Source organism: Paramisgurnus dabryanus, chromosome 22 (genome assembly GCF_030506205.2).
Source record: "Paramisgurnus dabryanus chromosome 22, PD_genome_1.1, whole genome shotgun sequence".
Lineage (NCBI taxonomy): Eukaryota > Metazoa > Chordata > Actinopteri > Cypriniformes > Cobitidae > Paramisgurnus > Paramisgurnus dabryanus.
Window position 1 is genome coordinate 20781433 of NC_133358.1, and position 20975 is coordinate 20802407.

General features: G+C 39.3%; 1 protein-coding gene across 1 annotated transcript; it reads left to right on the forward strand.

Moving 5' to 3' along the window:
- Window positions 1–1541: 1541 nt before the first annotated feature.
- Window positions 1542–19816, forward strand: pan3 (poly(A) specific ribonuclease subunit PAN3). The gene is made up of 18 exons (XM_065258217.2): window positions 1542–2217; window positions 3248–3369; window positions 3449–3521; window positions 5834–5904; window positions 6306–6450; window positions 6606–6835; window positions 6922–7026; window positions 7122–7179; window positions 7537–7695; window positions 9445–9561; window positions 9672–9773; window positions 10482–10647; window positions 11607–11694; window positions 12247–12386; window positions 12590–12719; window positions 15984–16048; window positions 16138–16276; window positions 17888–19816. Exons 1-18 carry the CDS (start codon window positions 1875–1877, stop codon window positions 18026–18028), a joined length of 2394 nt encoding a protein of 797 aa, XP_065114289.1. The 5' UTR covers window positions 1542–1874; the 3' UTR covers window positions 18029–19816.
- The last annotated feature ends 1159 nt before the right edge of the window (window positions 19817–20975 follow it).

Here is a 20975-nt window from a genome sequence, read left to right on the forward strand (position 1 = left end):
TTTTTCCCAGCACAAGTTCCTAAATATTAATTTAAATAATATTACAAAAAACGAAAACTTTGCGTTTAGACCACACATTGACATGCAAAACATGTTTTTCTTATGTGCAATTTGTATTAGCCTATGAGCATCATTTCTCAATCGGGGTCCATTAGGGACCCTCAACAAACTTCCAAAGGGAGCCTCAAGACGACTTAAAGGTCCATGTAAAGTCCTATATTAAATGTGTTCTAAGTTGTTCACACCACAGAAAAATGTGTTATTAACAAACCTGACAGGATGCTCGCAATTGTGTTAAGTCCTTTTCAGGAAAATACACAGGAAATAGGTCTGAGATCATTTGATTTTCGGGTCATTCACACTGCCAATGATTTTTTGGAATCTGTGCTGCTTTCACACACATATCTAAAAATACTGTAAAGACACGTGGCGTATTTAAAGTGATGCACTTCGTACGTTTTTTTTCACAGCATCTGAAGGATGCTAATTTTCCGTGATTTCTCTCTTGAGTATTTTAGTTTATGAAAATATCATTCATAATGAGCGTGTAATGGGCCGTTTTGTCATGCTGATGAATGATCTCAGCTTCAGCACGGATAGTGACTAACTCCCTGATCTCTGCTTCAGTCCAGTTTGCCTACATTTCTCATCCTGAATGTAATCTGCATTTAAGTTTGTCAAAGAAATAATGACACGTTCTCACTACGACACGCCCCTTTTGGCTTTGCTTCTCCATCTTGTTCACACAATGCTTTCCGCGTGTTACGGCAATTTACTATGTCCTCTTTCCGGGAGCGATCCCAGACATTTACGGGACGTGTTTGTGTTCACACAGAAGCCTGTCTGACAATTTTACAGAAAATGTTCGGAATTTTTGAAACACTGCATGTACAGGAGAATATATTATGTTGCCCAGGTGATGCATTGCATTTTGTCACAATGCACATGCGTCAAACGTTTGTATATGTACGATTAAAATAACCTATACGTTGCCAGGCTGTGTGTTCGACAAATATACAGTGGGCTTAAAGGGGGTCGCACACCGGACGCGCAGCTCAGCGACGCGTCGTGTCAGGTGCCACCTGTCGGCGCCGGTGTGCGTATACTCATAGTAAACGATGTGTTCGATTTTTTTAGAACGGCGCGGCGTTGCGCAGCACTGAGCTGCGCATCCGGTGTGTGTGACCCCCTTAAATCTGCAATTCAGTACTACATAGTTTACATTCTTTGTGGTTTGTTTCAACAATACATTTCTAACATTTATAAAAAACCAATTTCAAGATTGACTTTACAGGAAATTTAAAATAATTTGACTTTACAGGAAATTTAAAATTATTTAATATAAGATTAAACAAGCATTACCAAAACTACAAACAAAATACATCTTTCTGTTCGGTTATTTTTATATAAAAATATGCATATTTGTACTCACTTTTGTACTGCGTGGAAACTGTGAGTATGATAGGGCCTTTCATATTTTTGTAAACAATAGTTACTATCATTGTTTCAATGCTTGTTAAAGTGTTATGCTTATAAGACCCTAGTGCCTCGTATGTGAATTGCAGCTACCCAGCATGCACAGCATAGCTATTAGCGCTTAGCTGAGCAAGTGTAGACAGAAGACAACAACAACAGCATGATCCCAGCTAAATGCCAGGCTGAAGAACTGCTAGGCCAGCAATGGACCCCGAAAACAAGTATCAATGCATGGCAACAAATGTGCGGATATTGCTGACTGTTGATCTGGTTCGATGAGGACGCTGATTTTATTGCTACACGTACTTTGAGGTGACCATTTCTTTCAAGTGTTTTAAAATATACTGCTGCTGAGTATCTATGAGCGAGCGTCTTCCGGCGGTAGCAGCAGCGGTGCCATGAATAGTGGACTCCCAGCTTCAGCTGCTGCGCTCGGGGGTGTCGGGATACCCGGTGTGAAGGTGAAATTTTGCCGTTACTACGCGAAAGACAAGACTTGTTTTTACGGAGATGAATGCCAGTTTCTGCACGAGGAGCCGTCTATGGGAAGCCTTTCTCTGCACGGTGGCGCTGGCACTGGAGGAGGCAGCCCCGTGTCTTTATCTTTAGCGGGTGGACCAGTGACGGCGGCAGTTTTTTCGCTTGGAGGCGGCGCGGGGAGTGGAGCTCCAGCAAGTGTTCCCAAAAAGGTCGATTCACTCGGTCCCGCAGGAACGGCTTTGGAGGGACCGCTATTGTCTAGTAAGTTTGCTTGTTTTGAGGCCTATTGTGTGCCCTCGTCTGTTGTCGTTGAGTTGTGGGACTACATGGCGGCTTTTGTCTAAATCGAGACGGTGGATTCAACGCGGCCTATCACTCGCCACCAAAACAATTCAATGAAATCAACGTTACAGCGTGCAGGGTCTTTTTAACAGAAATTGACGATGATAATAATAACAATAACAACATAAAATGTGTTCATTTTTAACGCCATACTTCGTAGTTCTGACAAAAACATAACTTGTTTTGCAAGGCATCTGTTATTGTACACGGTGAAAACGGATAACTGTTACAAAAAACAAGAAGCTGTCTTTGGTTGTCGTTGATTTAATTGAGCTGTGTTTGTTTTACGCAAAGAGTTTGAGTGCGTTTGCAACACAAGTTTGCAAATGTTTGCATTGTGTCTATGCGTGCCACACTAATACAATGTTAAACAGAAAGCAATTTTGACGTATTTTCAAACACACTCCCGTATGTTTATAGCAAATAAACATTTAACTTTGTCAGCGCAGAACATCGAATTAAAACTGGAAGACTTTGTTTTTTGAAAATCAAGAAAGTGCGTTTAGCGCGTCGACTGACGAACTAGTGATGTCATTCAAACGCAGCGTTCTGATTGGTTGTTATCGCTACGTTCCTCTGTTGTGTGCGGCTCCCTTGAACTTGTTGTTTATCTATTTATTATTTATCTAAATTATCTATGAAAAGCACGGCACATATTGTAAATAGTCCACATACGTTTGTAAATGCTAAAAATGTTTTGCATTATTATTAAAATTATAAGAATGTAAATAATTGATGAGTTATGTATTCATGCAACACAACTTAGCAGATAATCTACAAGTGCATTTCTTGTAGTTCTATTTCATCTGTATTTTAAAATCCTCTGTTACCATTAAGAATCCTTGTGTGCATAACCATAGTTGGCAAAAGCTTTATTCATTCACACACAAAATAATTTATGATTTTAAAGAGTATACAGGAATTTCATGTGTTTTCAATTTCTTTGCAGTCCCTGGTATGGAGGGAGGTGCTCTAAATGATGCTAGTCTCACCAACTCATACTTCAGCAGCACGTTTATTGGGGTCAATGGGTTTGGAGGCCCACCAGAGTCCAAGTATTCAATGATGCAGGTAAGCATTTATTTCTATATGACAGTGGAGATCAATAACAAGACGTTGCTCACCTTTTGATGTTTGCATGTGTTTTCAGAGGATGACTACTAGTAGCAGTTCACCAAGTCTGCTAAATGATGGTGCCAAGAGCTATAGCCACAGCACTCATGGTGAGCTCACTGTTGTTTGCAGAATTTGAGGACATTTACGACTGGTATTAAGATGGGTTTTGGTTGATCGGATCACAACGACGAGAGAGGGAGAGGCGCATGTTCTTTCACACCTGTCGTTTTAATGTCTTTTTTAACCACCTTCAACTGCTTCTGTCCTGATTAGTGTTGCAAAATTTGGGGAATTTTCAAGGCTGGAAACTTTCTATTTGAATTAGTGGGAATATATGCGAATTAATGGGAATTAATGTATGGGAATAAACTCGGAATTTGAAAAATAACAGGGAACTTAAATGTAAAAAATCTTGCAGCATAATTTAGTTTAAAACAAGATTTAATGCAATTTCAGTAATTTTTCCCTGCACATTCTTAATTCACATGCATACTGCTTACTGAAGGGTCATTGAGGCCACACACCCTGCATGTACTACATTCTTCCATAACATGCACAGATAATTTCTTCAAGCCTGCACACAAAATAATGTCAGAATGTCAATTTTTTGCATGTTTTCACGTAAATTGCATAAAAAAGCTCTAAATTTAAGCTAGCACTACTATAATTACTATAATAATGTTTATTATACTTTTGTGTTACTCAGTGAAAGAATTTAAGTTCTACTGTAATCAGTCCAGAAATAGGACATTCAAAAATTACACAATTTCAATTTTTACACTCAGGAGAAAATCCTCCAAAATGTAAACCTTGTCAGAATTCCTTGTCCATTAAACATATCCTTCTAGATTGTATTACATATTTCCCTGTGAGAAACCTTATTCTGTTGATACTTTTGAAAAGGTTTTTAATCAAGTGAATCCAAACATAGGACTACATTTTTTAAGACGAAGGAATTTTAAACATCTTTTTACTTACTTACTTTATGTAATTACACTTTATTATCGCCATGAATATAGCCTTAGAAGCTGGTATGGCATTTAAAAGAATTGAAAGAAAGAAATCAGTCAAGAAATATTTATGTTTGTATGTGATTTAGTTTATATACATTTTCCCTAAATTTTCAAATAATTCCCATAAATTCCCTTAAAATGTCCAAATTGGAATATTTTCTAAATTTCCCAGATTAAGTTCCTATTGAAAGTTTCCAGAAATGTATGGGAAACTATTTGCCCCATTGCAACCTTAGTCAGGGTTCCCACGGGTCCTTGAAAGTTGTGAATCTGGGGGAAAAAAATTCAAAGCCCTGGGAAGTTTTTGAAAATATACATGCATAGATACAGGTCATTGAAAGTGCTTGAATCTATTTTATGCAAGAAGTTTTCTGAAAAAAAATCCATATTATTCCCTGTGTAGTGTAGGATAATATCATCATAATTCTAGACTTTTTAAGCACACATGCAAAACTGTTTTCTTTAAATGCTTATATCTTCTGTATGAGAATGCTGGTTCATACCAAAATGCTATTTAAATAGTTGTGTTTGACGCATGAAAACATCTCGGGTTATGTATGTAACTGTTGTTCCCTGAGAAGGGACCTGCGTCTCCCTTGCCATACTTCCTGCGTCCCTGTAACCCCGTCTTTGGCAATATTTCAGATAGCGATATACTTCTTGGCTCCCGCGTCAGCCAGCCTTTGTCTTAAGCCTCACCGTTGGTTAAATTTTTATATACACATTCAGACACACTTACCCCTGGAGGCGTCCCCAAAGTGTCACCTCAGTGATGCAGCGCGAGTTCCCTCAATAGGGAAGTGTAACAATGTATCATAAAAGGTAACACAATGTAACCTTGCTCTCACTTGAAATGTATCCCCACATTTAGTCCTTGAATTTGAAGGTATTGGACCTGGAAAGTCCTTGAAATGTCCTTTAATTTGAAGTTAAATAAGGTGTGGGAACCCTGCTTGGTGTGTATTAGTACGTTAACGATATGCAAAAGGTACATACCCCAAAGTAAACAATGACGTGAGTTATCACCTCCAACGTAAATCTCTTTTCTTGGACTACAACAAACACACAGATTGTAGGCAACAGTTCACTTGACGTAGACAAGACCGACATTATCATAATTCCTCCTGCTTTGACTAACAGCCTGTAAGTTAACTCCTGTTGGCATTGCATTGTGAGCGAATCTTTCAAACATGGTAAGGAGCGTTACATTTCCGGCTGATGTCAGAGGTATTCAGGCCATAATAGGCGGAGAGTGGGCAACCTTTTGTGGCTGCACCACAAAAACAGTCAATTTAAATGCGTTTACGACTACCTCTGAATGTGGTTTAAAGTTTAAAAGTTTTGCACCCTTTTTACACACATATTTAATCTCTTTTCTTCTGTGTTTCTTAACCTTGACTTTTAAGATCCTGTAAATTCCCCGACATCATCTCTCTTCAGTGATTTTGGTGCTTTGAGCCTATCGCAGAGGAGAAAGGTGAGCATTTGCTACAATATGCTTGACACCTGCTTGTAAGTAATGTGGTTATTTATTTTATGACAAAATCCTTTTAGTAAATTAATCACTTGTAGTTTTGACAGCCTTCAACAGCTTGAAGAAATAACATATTTATTCACGAATGGTTAATAAAAGATAACCAAATTTTTACAACAGTAATTGCAGTTTGTCTGTAGTTTTTGTGTTTTTAAACCACTGTAACTACAACATCTTACTAAAGTAACCATATTTTAACCATGATATCTAAAACTTGTTATGGTTACTACAGTTGTACTGTAGTAACAACATGCCAGTGTGTGTCAATGCTTTCTCAAATGTGTTAGAATTAAAACCCAATGGTTTTATTTTTGGGTTTGTGGGTGACTGCGGTTCTCTTGCAGGCACCTAACCCTGCAGCCAGCGAGTTTGTCCCTAAAGGGGCCCCACGTATGGCCTCCATGTCTCAAACGACTGTACCAGCATTTGCTTCCCCCATCTTCCCTCATCCTGGCCTGAGCAGCTCCACTGCGGCTGCTCTCGCACCTGGTCAGTGACTCAACACGGCCACATGTGTTAATGTGTACATGTGGTTTCTACTGTCTTAGTCTTTTTTTATCCACTCCTCCGCTTACTTGTGGGTAAATGTATCTGGTCAAGGGTTGTAATGCAGGCTATAATGCTTATTTATTTATTTTGAAAAGGTATGTCCCTTTCTGCCGGGTCATCTCCTCTGCACTCCCCTAAAATCACCCCGCACACTTCCCCGGCCCCGAGGCGACGCAGCCACACACCCAATCCAAACCCAGCCAATTACATGGTGCCCACCACTGCGTCTGATCAGGGGGGCGGAGCTCACATCATTCAGAAGGAGACTGTTGGCGGAACCACCTACTTTTATACTGATAACACCCCCGCTCCATTAGCGGGAATGGTACGATCCACTTAAATCCCGTTTGCTCTGCTATTGCCTTTACCTGTTTAACATTTACCTGTTGGTTCTGCTCATCAAATATTTAGGTGTTTCCAACGTATCACATGTACCCACAAACAGCACCTCACGTGGCCTACATGCAGCCGAAAGCCAATGCGCCATCCTTCTTTATGGCTGACGAACTCCGACAGGTAAAGTATTTTGTGTCTGTCAGGCAGTGTTGTTGTTTATTCTGTTGTTTTGACCTTAAAAGTATTTATTGTGACTTTGACGTCTCTTCTTTTAGGAGCTGATAAACAGACATTTGATAACAATGGCTCAGATTGATCAGTCTGAGAACCCTGGTAAGGATGTGGTTTGCCTTGTGTCTGCATCGTAGGTCAACTTTGTTTTGCGTGGATATAAACTGTTCAGTTATAATGTCTGTTTTGTGGCAAGTGCATTTGAATTCACCTGTTGTCTGAGAAAACCACATCCTGTCTGTCTTTTTTGTTTTGATTTGTATGTAGGCTAACAAGGGTCTATATAAATCTCCACATGTACTTTACAAAATACACACCTTATAAGCCTTTTTTATTGCTTTATTTAATTGCATTTTTTTTGTGGAGAAGTGGGAACGTTTTGGAGTGTGTGCATGTTTTTGTGTGTGTGAGAAAAGCTGTGTTATGGGCTTGACTGTGGCTTTTACATCTCCTCTCTAGGAGTGCCATCTGAGTTGGACAGTTACCACAGCCTCTTTCCCCTGGAACCCCCTCCACCTAACCGTCTTCAGAAAACCAGCAATTTCAGTTACATCACTTCCTGTTACAAGGCAGTCAACAGCAAAGATGACCTGCCTTACTGCCTCAGGAGGATACATGGTGATGCATTGAAAATTTGTGTTTTGCATGCTGGTTTTTGAGGTTTAAAGTGGTATCTCATATGTGACCTTGTTTGTAAAAATCCAGGCTAAATTCTCATAATCTAAATATGAGATTAGGAGCATCAAAGTTTGATTTGAATCACTGATTCAATGTCACAGTGATTTCAATCTTTGACATGGCTTTACTCTGTCAATATTAAAAATAACAAGATTATATTTTTGCAGAATGTAAATCACAAAAATTACTTTAAGGATTTACCAGACAGGGTCACACATTTGCTTTATAGAAAAGATCTTCCAGCTCCCCTAGAGTTAAACATTTGATTTTTACCGTTTTGGAATTAATTCAGCCGATCTCCGGGTCTAGCGGTGACACTTTTAGCATAGCTTAGCACAATCCATTGAATCTGATTAGACCGTTAGCATCGCGCTCAAAAATGACCAAAGAGTTTCAATATTTTTCCTATTTAAAACTTGACTACATCGTGTACTAATACCAATGGAAAATTATAAGTTGCGATTTTCTAGGCAGATATGGCTAGGAACTATACACTCATTCTGGCGTAATAATCAAGGACTTTGCTGCCGTAACATGGCTGCAGCAGGCGCAATGATATTACGCAGCGCCTGAAAATAGTCCCCTTGGTAACTTTCAATAGCAGGGGATTATTTTCGGGCACTGCGTATATAATTTCGCCTGATGTCACTTCAGAAGAGTAAAGTTTTAAATAGCAAAAATATCTAAACTCTTTGGTCATTTTTAAGAGCAAAGCTTATGGTCTAATCAGATTCAATGGATTATGCTAAAAGCGCTAGCACCAGACCTGGCTGGAGATCATCTGAATGGATTCCAAATGGTAAAAATCAAATGTTTATCTCTAGCGGAGCTTAAAAAAGGGGCCTTTTTAAAAAAAAGTGGAGTGTCCCTTTAAAGAATACATTTTTTTTAACAATGTTTTTTATTTACCTAGTAAAAAGGCATTGATATTAAAGGGATAGTTCACCCAAAAATTAGAATAATTTTTTGTCTCGCCCTCATGTCGTTCCAAACTTGTAAGACCTCCATTCATCTTCGGAACACAGTTTAAGATGTTTTATATTTTGTTCAAGAGCTTGTGAAATGACCCTTTGTCTAGTAACTAGTAACTGTAAAATCTAGTAACTGTATACTGTCCATGTCCAAAAAGCTAATAAAAACATAATCAAAGTAGTCCATGTGACATCAGTAAGTCAGTTAGAATGTGTTGAAGCATCGAAAAAAAAATTTGGTCCAAAAATAATAAAAATTAAGACTTTATTCAGCATTGTCTTCTCTTCCGCGTCTGTAAAGTCGCATGACTGCAGTGACACAGATGACGTACGACGCGGCTAACGTGTTATCTGGTGCGCCCCAGATGTTTTTTTTTTGTGCGCCCAGGCTTCATTTACAGTCTGAGGGAGACGCATGTGTAAGCTTGAAAAAAAAAACCTTTCCAAACATGTCTGAGGATAACATGTCGTCCACGTCACTGCAGTCAACAGACTTCAGTCTCTAGCATGCACTTCACAACAGATGCGGAAGAGAAGACAATGCTGATTTTTTTTTTCCGTAATTTTTGTAAAACTGTTCCGAAGATGAACGGAGGTTCCTAGTGTTTGGAACGACATGAGGGTGAGTCAGTAATGACTTTATTTATTTTTTTGGTGAACTAACCCTTTAAAAAACAAGTCCTCTAAATCTAGGAAATGTTTTTGTGTGCACACACAGGGTTCAGATTGGTGAACACCAAGTGTATGATGCTGGTAGACATGTGGAAGAAGATTCAGCACTCCAACACTGTGACCCTCAGAGAGGTCTTCACCACCAAAGCATTTGGAGACCACTGTATGTATATATATATGTGTGTGTGTGTGTGCGCGTGTGTGTTTATTGTGTAACACCATTATCTTCTGCAACAATGCATTTGAATGTATCTACATGTCTTTCCTCCCCAGCGCTCGTATTCTCCTATGACTTCCACGCGGGTGCAGAGACCATGTTTAGCAGGCACTTCAACGATCCTGCTGCAGATTCGTATTTTACGAAGAGAAAGTGGGGTGAGTTGTTTCTTACGCGCTTCCACACTGCGTGCGTGCGTGTGTTTGAGGACACAAGCGTTAGTCTGTGGCAGTTGAGTCTCTGTTAGCGTAAAGCGAGGAAAGAGGAAGGAGTGGTTGAAACCGATCCCACCTCAGGTGGGCTCAGTACCTGCAAGCTGAAGAATACAGAGGAAGCAAAACCCAGCAGGGTGAAGTTTGGCTATAAACAGCTGCAGTACATGCGACTGTGTTAACCGCAATCCAGGCCCAAACCATAACGCGCCTTGTTTATTGTGAGCGTTTTGTTATCAGGGATAAATAAAACGCTTGCCAGTGCAAGAGTAGTTTTCTGGCAGCCGCTTTCAAAACCTTGTAGAAAGTTGACAGGACACTAAAGTAAGCATTGTTTTTAAATAATGTGGTGATGCAGAAGTGACATTGCATGGCTATTTGTGAACCTGCCTGTAAAAAAAAAGTTTTTGTGATTTACTGTTTTCAACAAAATGTTTTTAAGATATGAGAAAAAGCAAACAAAGATGTCATTGTCTGATTTTTTTCGTAAGCTTCCCTAATGCATTTTTTTTGTCAATCACAATTCGAAGAGAATAATTTGGCATTACGAACGAACACTTGTACTGTTAACGGGTTCATTCATCATATTGTTTAAGATATTTAACTGTTTCTGGATGTTTTTTGGTAATAACCATCAGTGTTTTGTACTATCAGGGCAACATGAGCTTCCTCCTCCGCGGCAACATGCGGGTCTGTTACCCGAGTCTCTCATCTGGGCTTACATCGTCCAGCTGAGCTCAGCGCTCCGCACCATTCACACAGCAGGCCTGGCCTGCAGGGTCATGGACCCCAGTAAAATCCTCATCACTGGAAAGACACGGTACAGTCACGCGCGCACATTTGACCCACAACAACAGTTGTGTATAAGAGTTCAGACAAACAGCTAGTAAATAATTAACTTTGGGTGACTAGCTTATAATAGAGTTTTTAAAGGGACATTCCACTTTTTTTGAAAATATGCTCATTTTCAAGCTTGATTCTTACAGTTTTGAAATCCATTCAGCTGATCTCCACTTTTAGCATAGCTTAGCATAATCCATTGGATCTGATTAGACCATTAGCATTGCGCTAAAAATAACCAAAGAGTTTCGATATTTTTCCTATTTAAAACTTGACTCTTCTGTAGTTACATCGTGTGATATTACGCACTGCCCGAAAATAGTCCCCTTGGTTACTTTCAATGGCAGGGGACTATTTTCGGGCAGTGCGTAATATCACTACGCCTGCTGCAGCCATGTTACATCAGCAAAGTCCTTGATTATTACGCCAGAATGAGAGTATAGTTCCTAGCCATATCTGCCTAGAAAATCGCAACTTTGAATTTTCTGCCGAAGAGTCAAGTTTTTAATAGAAAAAATATTGAAACTCTTTGGTTATTTTTTAGCGCAATGCTAATGGTCTAATCAGATTCAATGGATTGTGCTAAGCTATGCTAAAGTGCTAGCGCCAGAACCAGAGATCAGCTGAATGGATTTCATAACGGTAAGAATCAAATGTTTAACTCTAGGGAGCTGGAAAATGAGCATATTTTCAAAAAAAGTGGAGTGTTTCTTTAAACATGCAAACCACAGATATGTCAGTGTTCTCCAGGGCCCCTGAAATGAGGCCCTTGAATATGTTTATAAGCTGTAAATAGTGAATAGAGAAGTCCAGTTTTAGAGTTTTCTCTCTTCCTTTATTACACGCACTACCTGTTTATCTGGTCCTGCGAGCAGCGTTTTGCCAAATGAACGCACATTCAAACACAGACGCTGATGAATATATGTTGTTTTTCCATAGGTTACGTGTCAACTGTGTAGGAATGTTTGATGTCTTAACATTTGACAATAGTCAGACCAACCACCTGGCGCTTATGCCCCAGTACCAGGTACTAAATATCTCCTTAACACCCACACTGTGTTGCCATCATCACATACAGTTTTATTTTTGTGACCGTGTACTTGCATTCAGTCATATTTTGCTTAATGTTTTGTGTATAACATTTGTAGTATTGTACTAAGGCTTGAAATATAATGAAGACATGCATTTAGTCATTATTAAGTTTTGAAATGAGCTAAATATTTGAGGGGTGGACTTTCTTGTTCCTGGAGGGCCACTGTCCTGCAAAGTAATCCTGCAGCCTTTGATTTAGGATTTTCAGGTGTGTTTTGATTTGTGATGGAGCTAAACTTTGCAGGACAGTGTCCCACCAGGACCAGGAATGCCCACCACCTGCTTTAAACCATGCAACCCATGCACTGACAGACATTATACTGTATGTGTGCACATGTTACAGCAGACTACCGAAATAGTTTGGTAGTTGAGCACGATAACGGATTTTAAAGGCGAAATATTTGTCTTGAGTGTTTACTTATGTGCACACATTTAAGTCTCTTGGTTTGATTGGTACCTGTTTCTCTTTGTGTCGTCTTTCCGTTAGCAAGCGGATCTGATCTCTCTGGGGAAGGTTGTGTTGGCCCTCGCGTGTAACTCTCTAGCTGGAATACAGAGAGAGAATCTTCAGAAAGCCATGGAGCTGGTGTCCATCAACTACTCTTCTGACCTCAAGAACCTCATTCTGTGGGCTCTCTTTTCACACAGTCACACACTATTAATACATAAATTCATTTAAGATGGTAATAATGTGATATGTTGACCACCATCGTGGTTTGTTGGACTATGAATGTCTTGTTAGGGCCAGATGCTTAAACAAAAGCACATCTGTGACTTCGGTCGCACTCCTACTTGTCTTTTTTCACATTTTATTTATATTTGTCACACAGGTACCTGCTCTCAGAACAGAGCCGTCTGCGAAGCGTCAATGACATAATGCCCATGATCGGAGCGCGGTTTTACACTCAGCTGGATGCCTCGCAAATGAGAAATGATGTCATTGAAGAAGATTTGGCTAAGGTATTATTAGTGTTTTTTGCATTCCAACCAATTCATTGTGACTCACAAACCTCAAGTACCTTTGCAAAACTTGCATGTCAATAAATAATTCTGATATTTGTTTATTAATAAATGGAATAGATTTGATTTAGAGTTATTTCAATAATGTGACTAGATTAGTTTGAGCATCGTTTAAAAGGCAAAATTGAAATATTCATTGTCTTTGCTCACAAGCATAAATTTTTACTTCAGAAGACCATTTTACAAGCCCTCGAGCCATCCTAGGCGTATATGACTTTCTTTTTTCAGCCAAACACAGTCAGAGTTACATTACCTAATATCCTGACTAGGGATGGGACAGTATGAAAATTTCATATCATGATTATAGTGACCAAAGTTATCATGGTTATCAATATTATCATGGTTTTGTTAAAATGAGAGGGAAATGTTTAAAAAGAACTGATACACACACTGAAAACATTTTAACAAGTTTTATTTTTGAAAATCACAATTTAATATTTCATGTCCCTGAAATTATTTCTGTGGTAAAAAATAAAAAAATCTGTCTAATAAGTTTACCGTGAATGAATACAATACATTATCCTTTAAATGTCTTCTTGTGCAAAAAACTATGTTGCATGTACGCGCCTGCGTCAAACTGATTCTGACTAGACAGGATTTACCTCAAGTTTTCAAAATCACGGTAATCAAACATGGTTGTAATGATAATTAAATTTTAAACGATAATACTAACCGTCAGGAAATTTTACCGTGGTTAATCGTGAAACCGGTTATCGTCCCATCCCTAATCCTGACCAGTAGCGGATGGTGACTTCTTTTTTCGAGAGCACACAATGCAAAGTCTTCATGTATGTAGCCCGTCGTGTGTGTGGTTCGTCATTTAAAAATGTGTGTTGGGCGCATTGAGTGATCCTATGAACAATCATGTGTTTTGTCAAAATAAGTGCCTGCTGCAGATGCGTCTAAAGGGTTTATGATAAAAGAGACACCCGCGTTTGCCAGATACTCGCATAATCTGATGCATAATCAGAGTTTACTGTTAAGGGAGTGTCTTGTGTGTATTTTGTGAACGTGAGCATTTCTTTTATCATAAACGGTTTTGACGCGCTGTGCAACACATGATGCACTTGGTTCACATTTTGAAAACGCGAGCAACACGCATGACACTCCAAACACATATTTTGAATTAGCGCCCCTCGGATGAGCAGTCACGAGCCACCACTGATCCTGACTCTTTCAGCTTTATAATGTCATTAGATAGTGCCCCAATATTTTTTTTTTTTTTTTAAAGCTCCACACAGCACATCTATCAGTTAAAAACTTTCTAATCCATTATTGAATGTCTTCAGACTCTGACTGTGTTTTGCCATGTTGAGCTCCAGATAATAAGATAACATGGTTTTTATTTGAATTTATACAATTGGGTCCACCCATGAAAGTCGTATACATATGGGTGTCATGAAGATAAGTGTTGTGAGAATTTTTTTTTTGATAGCTTCCCTTGACAAGAAGATCTGTTTTGATAGCTTCCCTTGACAAGACGACATTGTCAAGGGAAGCTGTCAAAAAAAATATTTTCCTTGCATTTTCTTTACTGGTTATCCGGACTAAACGCATGATTAGTGTCATTACATTATGCATAATTACATTGAACCTTTATTTAACTCAACATTCATACTACATCCTCTAAAATGATTCATCCTTTAGATTTAGCTACAAAATGGCATCACCGCCAAATAGTGGTGCAGAAACCACGTCATACATGCCACACTACCCACTTAACTACTATACTAATGCCAGTTATTATATGAATGGGTTATTTGATTTTGTCCCTTATGAAGTGAGCTTAGGTCAGTGAAAAAAACGTGTGATCGCATGAAATTTAGGCTTTTCACACATTCTCCCTTCTGCTTTGCTGAGGTATTTTTTGAGCACTTACATCAAATGTGTGAAACCGCTGCTGCACCCCACCCTAAATAAAAGAACACACATGCATACATTATGTCCATATAATGAGTGTTTGTGCATGCTGTACTTACATTTTTATACACCGTACAGTGTCCGGCGTTTGTGTGGGTGCCTGTGTTATAAATGTTGGGTTTAGGTATGGGGATGTAGTATATGGTCATGCATTATAAGGCATTGATATGTGCATTTTATGTAGTAATAAACAGCCAATATGCAAGCTTACACAAAATTGTGTGCTAATGGTGTGCACAAAATTCAAAGTGCTAATGAAACTTGTTTATCCTTTAAAGGAGCACGCCCAGATTTTGGAAATGTATTTACCGTTTCCCCTAGGGATGCACCGATACCACTTTTTTGGAATACGAGTACTTGCATTTCAGTACTTGCCGATACCGATACCGAGTACTTAATAAAAAAACATGATTTAAGTTTACAGGTAACAGCTTTAGTCATATAATTTAACAAAAAAACAAGGGACTAGTTTTCCAGTTTGTTGTAAACTCTGCCTCTTTGGACAACACAAGAGGCATTAACCCCTTACACGCCGCTCAAACATAGACATTTCTCAGACCGTGGTATCGATCCCTGGTATCGGGGGACTTTTAACGAGTACGAGTACTTTAGAAAATGTGGTATCGAGGCCGATACCCGATACCAGTATTGGTATATAGTTTCCCCCAGAGTTGGATAAGTCCATACATACCTTTCTCATCTCCGTGTGTGCTGTAACTCTGTCTGACGCAGCCCCCGCTATCTTAGCTTAGCACAAAGACTGGAAGTGAATGGCTTTAGCTAGCACACTGCTCCCAATAAGTGACAAAATAACGCAAACAGGTAGCAGTGCTTCGTCTTCTGAGAATATAGTTCCCAGTATGTATACTGTTAAAAGATAGATGTGTCTCATATCACCTTGTTATTTGTACACAGTGTGACTAGGCAACTCACAAAACATAAATAGAAAAATGTTTGCGTTATTTTGTCACTTATTGGGAGCAGTATGCTAGCCAAAACCATTCACTTCCAGTCTTTGTGCTAAGCTACGCTAGCGGGGTCTGCGTCAGACAGAGTTACAACACGCACGGAGATGAGAAAGGTATGTATGGACTTATCTAACTCTGGGGGAAACGGTGAATAAGCTAAATTCCCAAAATCTGGGCGTGTTCCTTTAAATGTTGTTTCTTTATGGACAATGTTTACTTTCTTTACTTTGTATGCTTTTTAAAAGTGTATTGTTAAAGGGACCCCTTATGGGCTAAGCAATTCAAATGTGTTTCATTTAAACTTTTACCATTGCAGGAAGTGCAAAATGGGCGATTGTTTCGCTTACTGGCAAAACTGGGGACCATCAACGAGAGACCGGAGTAAGTCTTTTGTTACACCTGAAATATTGAGCTGGCTGATAGGACCACCTCAGCTAACACCATTGACTTCTGCTCCTAAATTCTTGTAGGTTCCAGAAAGATCCAACATGGTCTGAGACTGGTGACCGTTATCTGCTGAAGCTCTTCAGAGATCACCTGTTCCACCAGGTGACTGAGACGGGCACGCCTTGGGTCGACCTTAGCCACATCGTGTCCTGTCTCAACAAGGTGAGCTTGCTTACTCTTACCGTGCGTTCACACAAGACGCAGAATAGGCGGCAAAAACGCACTATATCGCGTAGTGATGGGGACGAGACTGCCTATGCCGAGTCCGAGACAAGTCTGAGTCTTTGTAGAGTCGAGACAGAGTCCGTTGGTTTTCAAATTGAGTCGAGTCCGAGTCAAGACCGAGTCTTTGAGGAAGCAAATCTGAGTCGAGACCGAGTTGAGACCAAGACCATAAAAACATATCAGTTTTCATATTCATGATTATATATCACCCCAGTTAATAATCACCAGTTAGGCCTACAGACTAAGCTAGATTGGGAATTGTTTAGAGTAGCACTTAATATAGACTATGCTTTTACTATCATTAAAAAAAAACCCTACCACATGCATCATCTTATGCCTATTTTTCTAGAGATAAATAAACTGCTCTAATGGCAGTATCTTTGCATTGCACCATGGGATGTCATTTTCAAATAATGCCCATCAACATTGCATTGTATTATTATTGTTATGTGTTGTGTGTTTTTTTTATATGAACATAAAAAATGCGCTGGTCTCGAGGACTCGGTCTGAAATTACGAGTCCTTCTCCTCTCACTGTGGTCCAAGACTGATTCAAGACTGAGTCTTTGAAGGAACAAGTCTAAGAAAGCAGAAATCGATCTCGAGACCAGACTCGAGTACTACATCACTAGTAGGATGCTTGAACATTTTGAGTTCACTTGCCTCATTCAAGCTTGAAATTCTAGTCATTTGAGACTTCCACGCGTAAATACACGTCATGGGAGGGGCTTATATAGCTCAAATTGCATAAACTTATCAGATTGTTCGACCTCCTCACTCACTTTCTTCCAAACAAGATCCTTTTAATTTCTGTAAAAGTACAAAGATGTCTCGTATAGCGATAACGATTGTCTTCCATTGTTGTTTTGTTTTTCTGCCTCTGCTTGCTTCCTGTAATTACGTCACCACTAAAGCAAGCTCCTGATTGGTTAACACGGTGTGAAAATACGCCAAAGTTAGTTTTTTTTTATCTTGGGCGAATTGAGCGTTGACGCATGATCAGTGCGAAAAAAAAATGCTAACTTTGGCGAATTTTCGCGCCGCTACATTCGCACGAAACGCGCCATTCGCGCCGCTACATTCGCACGAAACGCGCCATTCCCGCCGCTACATTCGCACGAAACGCGCCATTCGCGCCGCTACATTCGCACGAAACGCGCCATTCGCGCCGCTACATTCGCGCTTACCACGCCGCAGGATGCCTATTCGTGTCTTTGCATTGACTTGCGTCTGGTGTGAACGCACCATTAGGCAACTGTTACATATGTTTGTGGACCTAAAGTTGTGATGAATTTATTGCTTGTGTGTTCATCTCAGATGTGATTACATGTAAATGTGTATGCATGTAGTTGATGCTTTAATGTAAAGTGACTTAAACGGTGCATTCAAGCTATATGTTTTATCTGTGTGTTCGTTCCCTACTGCAAATGCAATGCTACACCAATTGAGACTATTTTGCAAACACTTGAGTCTTGCTGGTGGCTTCTAATTCAAGTTGTGGATAATTGTTTTATAAATTAACAACTTTCCACCTTTGTCACTTTTTCAGCTGGATGCCGGAGTGCCTGAGAAGATCAGCCTGGTGTCACGGGATGAGAAGAGCGTACTCGTGGTGACCTACTCGGACCTGAAGCGGTGCTTTGAAAGCACTTTCCAGGAACTGCTGGCCACCGCTAACGGTCCACTGTAGCGCTCGTGCGTCCCCGCGGGAGCGTGCTGGAACTGCCTGAACTAAAGAGCACATTGCACTACAGCCTGGAACTATAGGTGCAGAATGATTATCTCACGACCAGGGCGGAGCCAGCTGGTAGCTCACCTCCAGTCAGATACACTGTTCTGTCCAGAAGAGTTTTTTTCTAAAGCTTATTTTTTTAGTTTTCACAAAACGCCGCAGCTGCAGAATTATGAACTGTACTGAAAGCTGTGATATAATTTTTTTAGACTTGGGAACAACATAGAAAATAAGAGACTTCCTGCTTTTATTTTTAATTTTTTTATTTTTTCTCTGGAGGATGCACTAAATATTTTAAGTTCCTTTTTAAGTGATTGTGCGTGCGTGTCCCACAGGGTGCATTGAGGACTGTGGCTTCACACGTGAGGAGGGAATGGAAGAAGTTCACTAGAAAAATGAAGCATCTTTTTCTACATCTTTACATTTTAATGAGGTACTACAAGTTGGGACAGACCACTGGTCAGTGCGTGGGGGTTCCTCACCTGAATCTTTTTGCTTCGACTCTCACATAGTTGGGACAAACCACTGGGTTTGTTAATGAGGGGTGAGACGGACCACCTATGAATGTGTGGCATGAGTATTATAGGGCCACTCTTCTCATGCTGTAATGACTCTTTCAAAAGTCAGCCATTTTTGGAGGTGGCGGGTGTGCTACTGGTTTTGTGCGGGGTGGGTGTTTTGGGGGAATTTAACATCCATTGCAGGCGCTGACAAAGAGGTGCTTTTCTCCTCTTGCTATGTAGAATCGTTTTATTTCAGTTTTGCAACATCCTTATTCTTTTTATGGATGCTTTGGAAATAAGATGCAAAATCGAAATTTAAGGATGGATTTATGTTGTATTTTTAGTCAGGGTCTCGTGATAGGAACCAAAGAACTGGACCACACTAGCAAGGGAAACCAGTTCAGTCTCATTGTGAAATGCCTCTTTTGTAGAGGATCAAAAAATTCTGTCCATTTCTTTTTTTCTCTCTCTCACTTTCCTTATTTTTTCATAATTTGTTCACTACCTTGGCCCTTTACTGGTCTCCACACTGGTATCGGTTTGAATAGTGAATCTCAGTAGAGCTATTTTGTGTGTTACTGTTACTATTCCCTCACCAAATTGTTGTACAGAGATGCATTATGGGATGTTTGGAATATCACCTCACTAGTGTAGTCTCTTGTGCAAACCCAGCTGGATTGAATGGGGGATTCTGGGCTGTATTTCGGATGTCTCCAAGAATTATTTTGCCTATGTGATGGCACCCACGAAGCAGCTACAATTCAATCTCTGATCTGGAAAACAGTTTTGAATTTGCTCAGGTTGAACACTTGACCGGTTTAGGCCAATGATTGAATGTGTCTGATCTGTCATTGGTGAATCAAACTGCGGTGAAGAGGGCGGGACCTGCAGTACAGGACACAGAAAGACAGAGCTGCAGTAAGGATGCTGTGATTAAATGTACTATGGATTATCTTATTTGTCTTCTTTTAGTAAACAGATCAGTCGGTAAATAACTTGAACTTGGTGCCAAGCCCCTCTCAATAGCAGAAACGCGCACACGTACCATTTACATTTAAAGCCAGTATTGGCTCATATCATGTATTCGGTTTTCAGATGGATGCACTCCAATCGTAGACTTAAACACACAGAAAATCATCATCCTCCACCATCTCAGTAAAGTTTTATGCCCTTGTGTTTATTGTCACATTTTTGCAATATTTGTGTGTACAGCAGTATTTTAATAAAGAGTAATAAAAGTTAACTTCCGTGTGGTTGTCATTATTACAATGTGCGTGTGGCTAACACACAAACTTCAGCAAAATATAGAAACCATGGTCACAAGTCAAAACTTGCTCAAGTTAAAGGGATAGTTCACTTTAAAATGAAAATTCTGTCATCATTTCCTCATCCTCATGTTGTTTTAAACCTGTATGAATTTCTGATGAACACAAAAGAAGATATTTTGAGAAATGATGGTCAACACACAGCAGTAAGTGACCATAGACTTACATAGTAGGAATAAAAAATATGATGGAATTTAGTGGTTACTGTCAACTGTGTGCTTACCATCATTTATCAAAATATTTTCTTTGTCATTTATTACAATACTTCCAAAATATTTTTGGAAGTCTATGGTCACTTACTGCTGTGTGTTTACCATCATTTCTAAAAATATCTTTTGTCTTCATCAGAAAAAAGAAATTCATACAGGTTTAGAACGACATGAGGATGAGTAAATGATGACAGAATTTTCATTTTAAAGTGAACTATCCCTTTAAGACACTTTTCAACACATTTACCATGAAAGTGCTGCTGCAAAAATGACCACAACATTAAAAAAGCATAGATGTGACCCAGGTTACAAACACTGAAAAATTATGATATATATTTTTGAGTTATGTAAACTTGAAAAAAATGTTGACTTGACAAAAATATGTTAAAATTTTTTAACTTAACTTATAAATTCATGTCAACTTTCTTAAGCCAAAACTTAAAATAGTAGGTTGAATTGACCTAGTTGTTTTAACTTTGTGCTGCATTTTTTTTTTTACAGTGTAGTAAGTTAGATGATTATGTAGCACAGCGTGCACTGTGATAAATTTGAATCTGGTTTATGAGACATTTCTATCTTCTGGTACGTTACCCAATGCATGTGCATTACCAGACATTTTCCTTAGACTTTGCTAGGAACAGTGCGATCCTTTACATACAATTCACTTAAACAGCATTTCAGAAAGCCCTGAAAAATGTTTTCCTTTGTAAAATATATATTTTTATTTTAACAATTGCAGTACAAATATTGATTTAATTTCTTATCCTAATCTTTCTTTTCTAATCTGGTAGGGGTGGTTTCCCGGACAGGGATTAGTTTAAAACAGAATTAGGCCTTAATTTGATTAGGAAATATAACGTGCCTTACT

Excerpts from the sequence above, each read along its gene's own strand:
- pan3 (XM_065258217.2), top strand. The coding sequence starts at position 1,875 with ATGAATAGTGGACTCCCAGCTTCAGCTGCTGCGCTCGGGGGTGTCGGG. Across the intron at positions 3,370-3,448 it reads CCAAGTATTCAATGATGCAG|AGGATGACTACTAGTAGCAG; the intron begins GTAAGCATTTAT and ends ATGTGTTTTCAG. Across the intron at positions 3,522-5,833 it reads CTATAGCCACAGCACTCATG|ATCCTGTAAATTCCCCGACA; the intron begins GTGAGCTCACTG and ends TTGACTTTTAAG.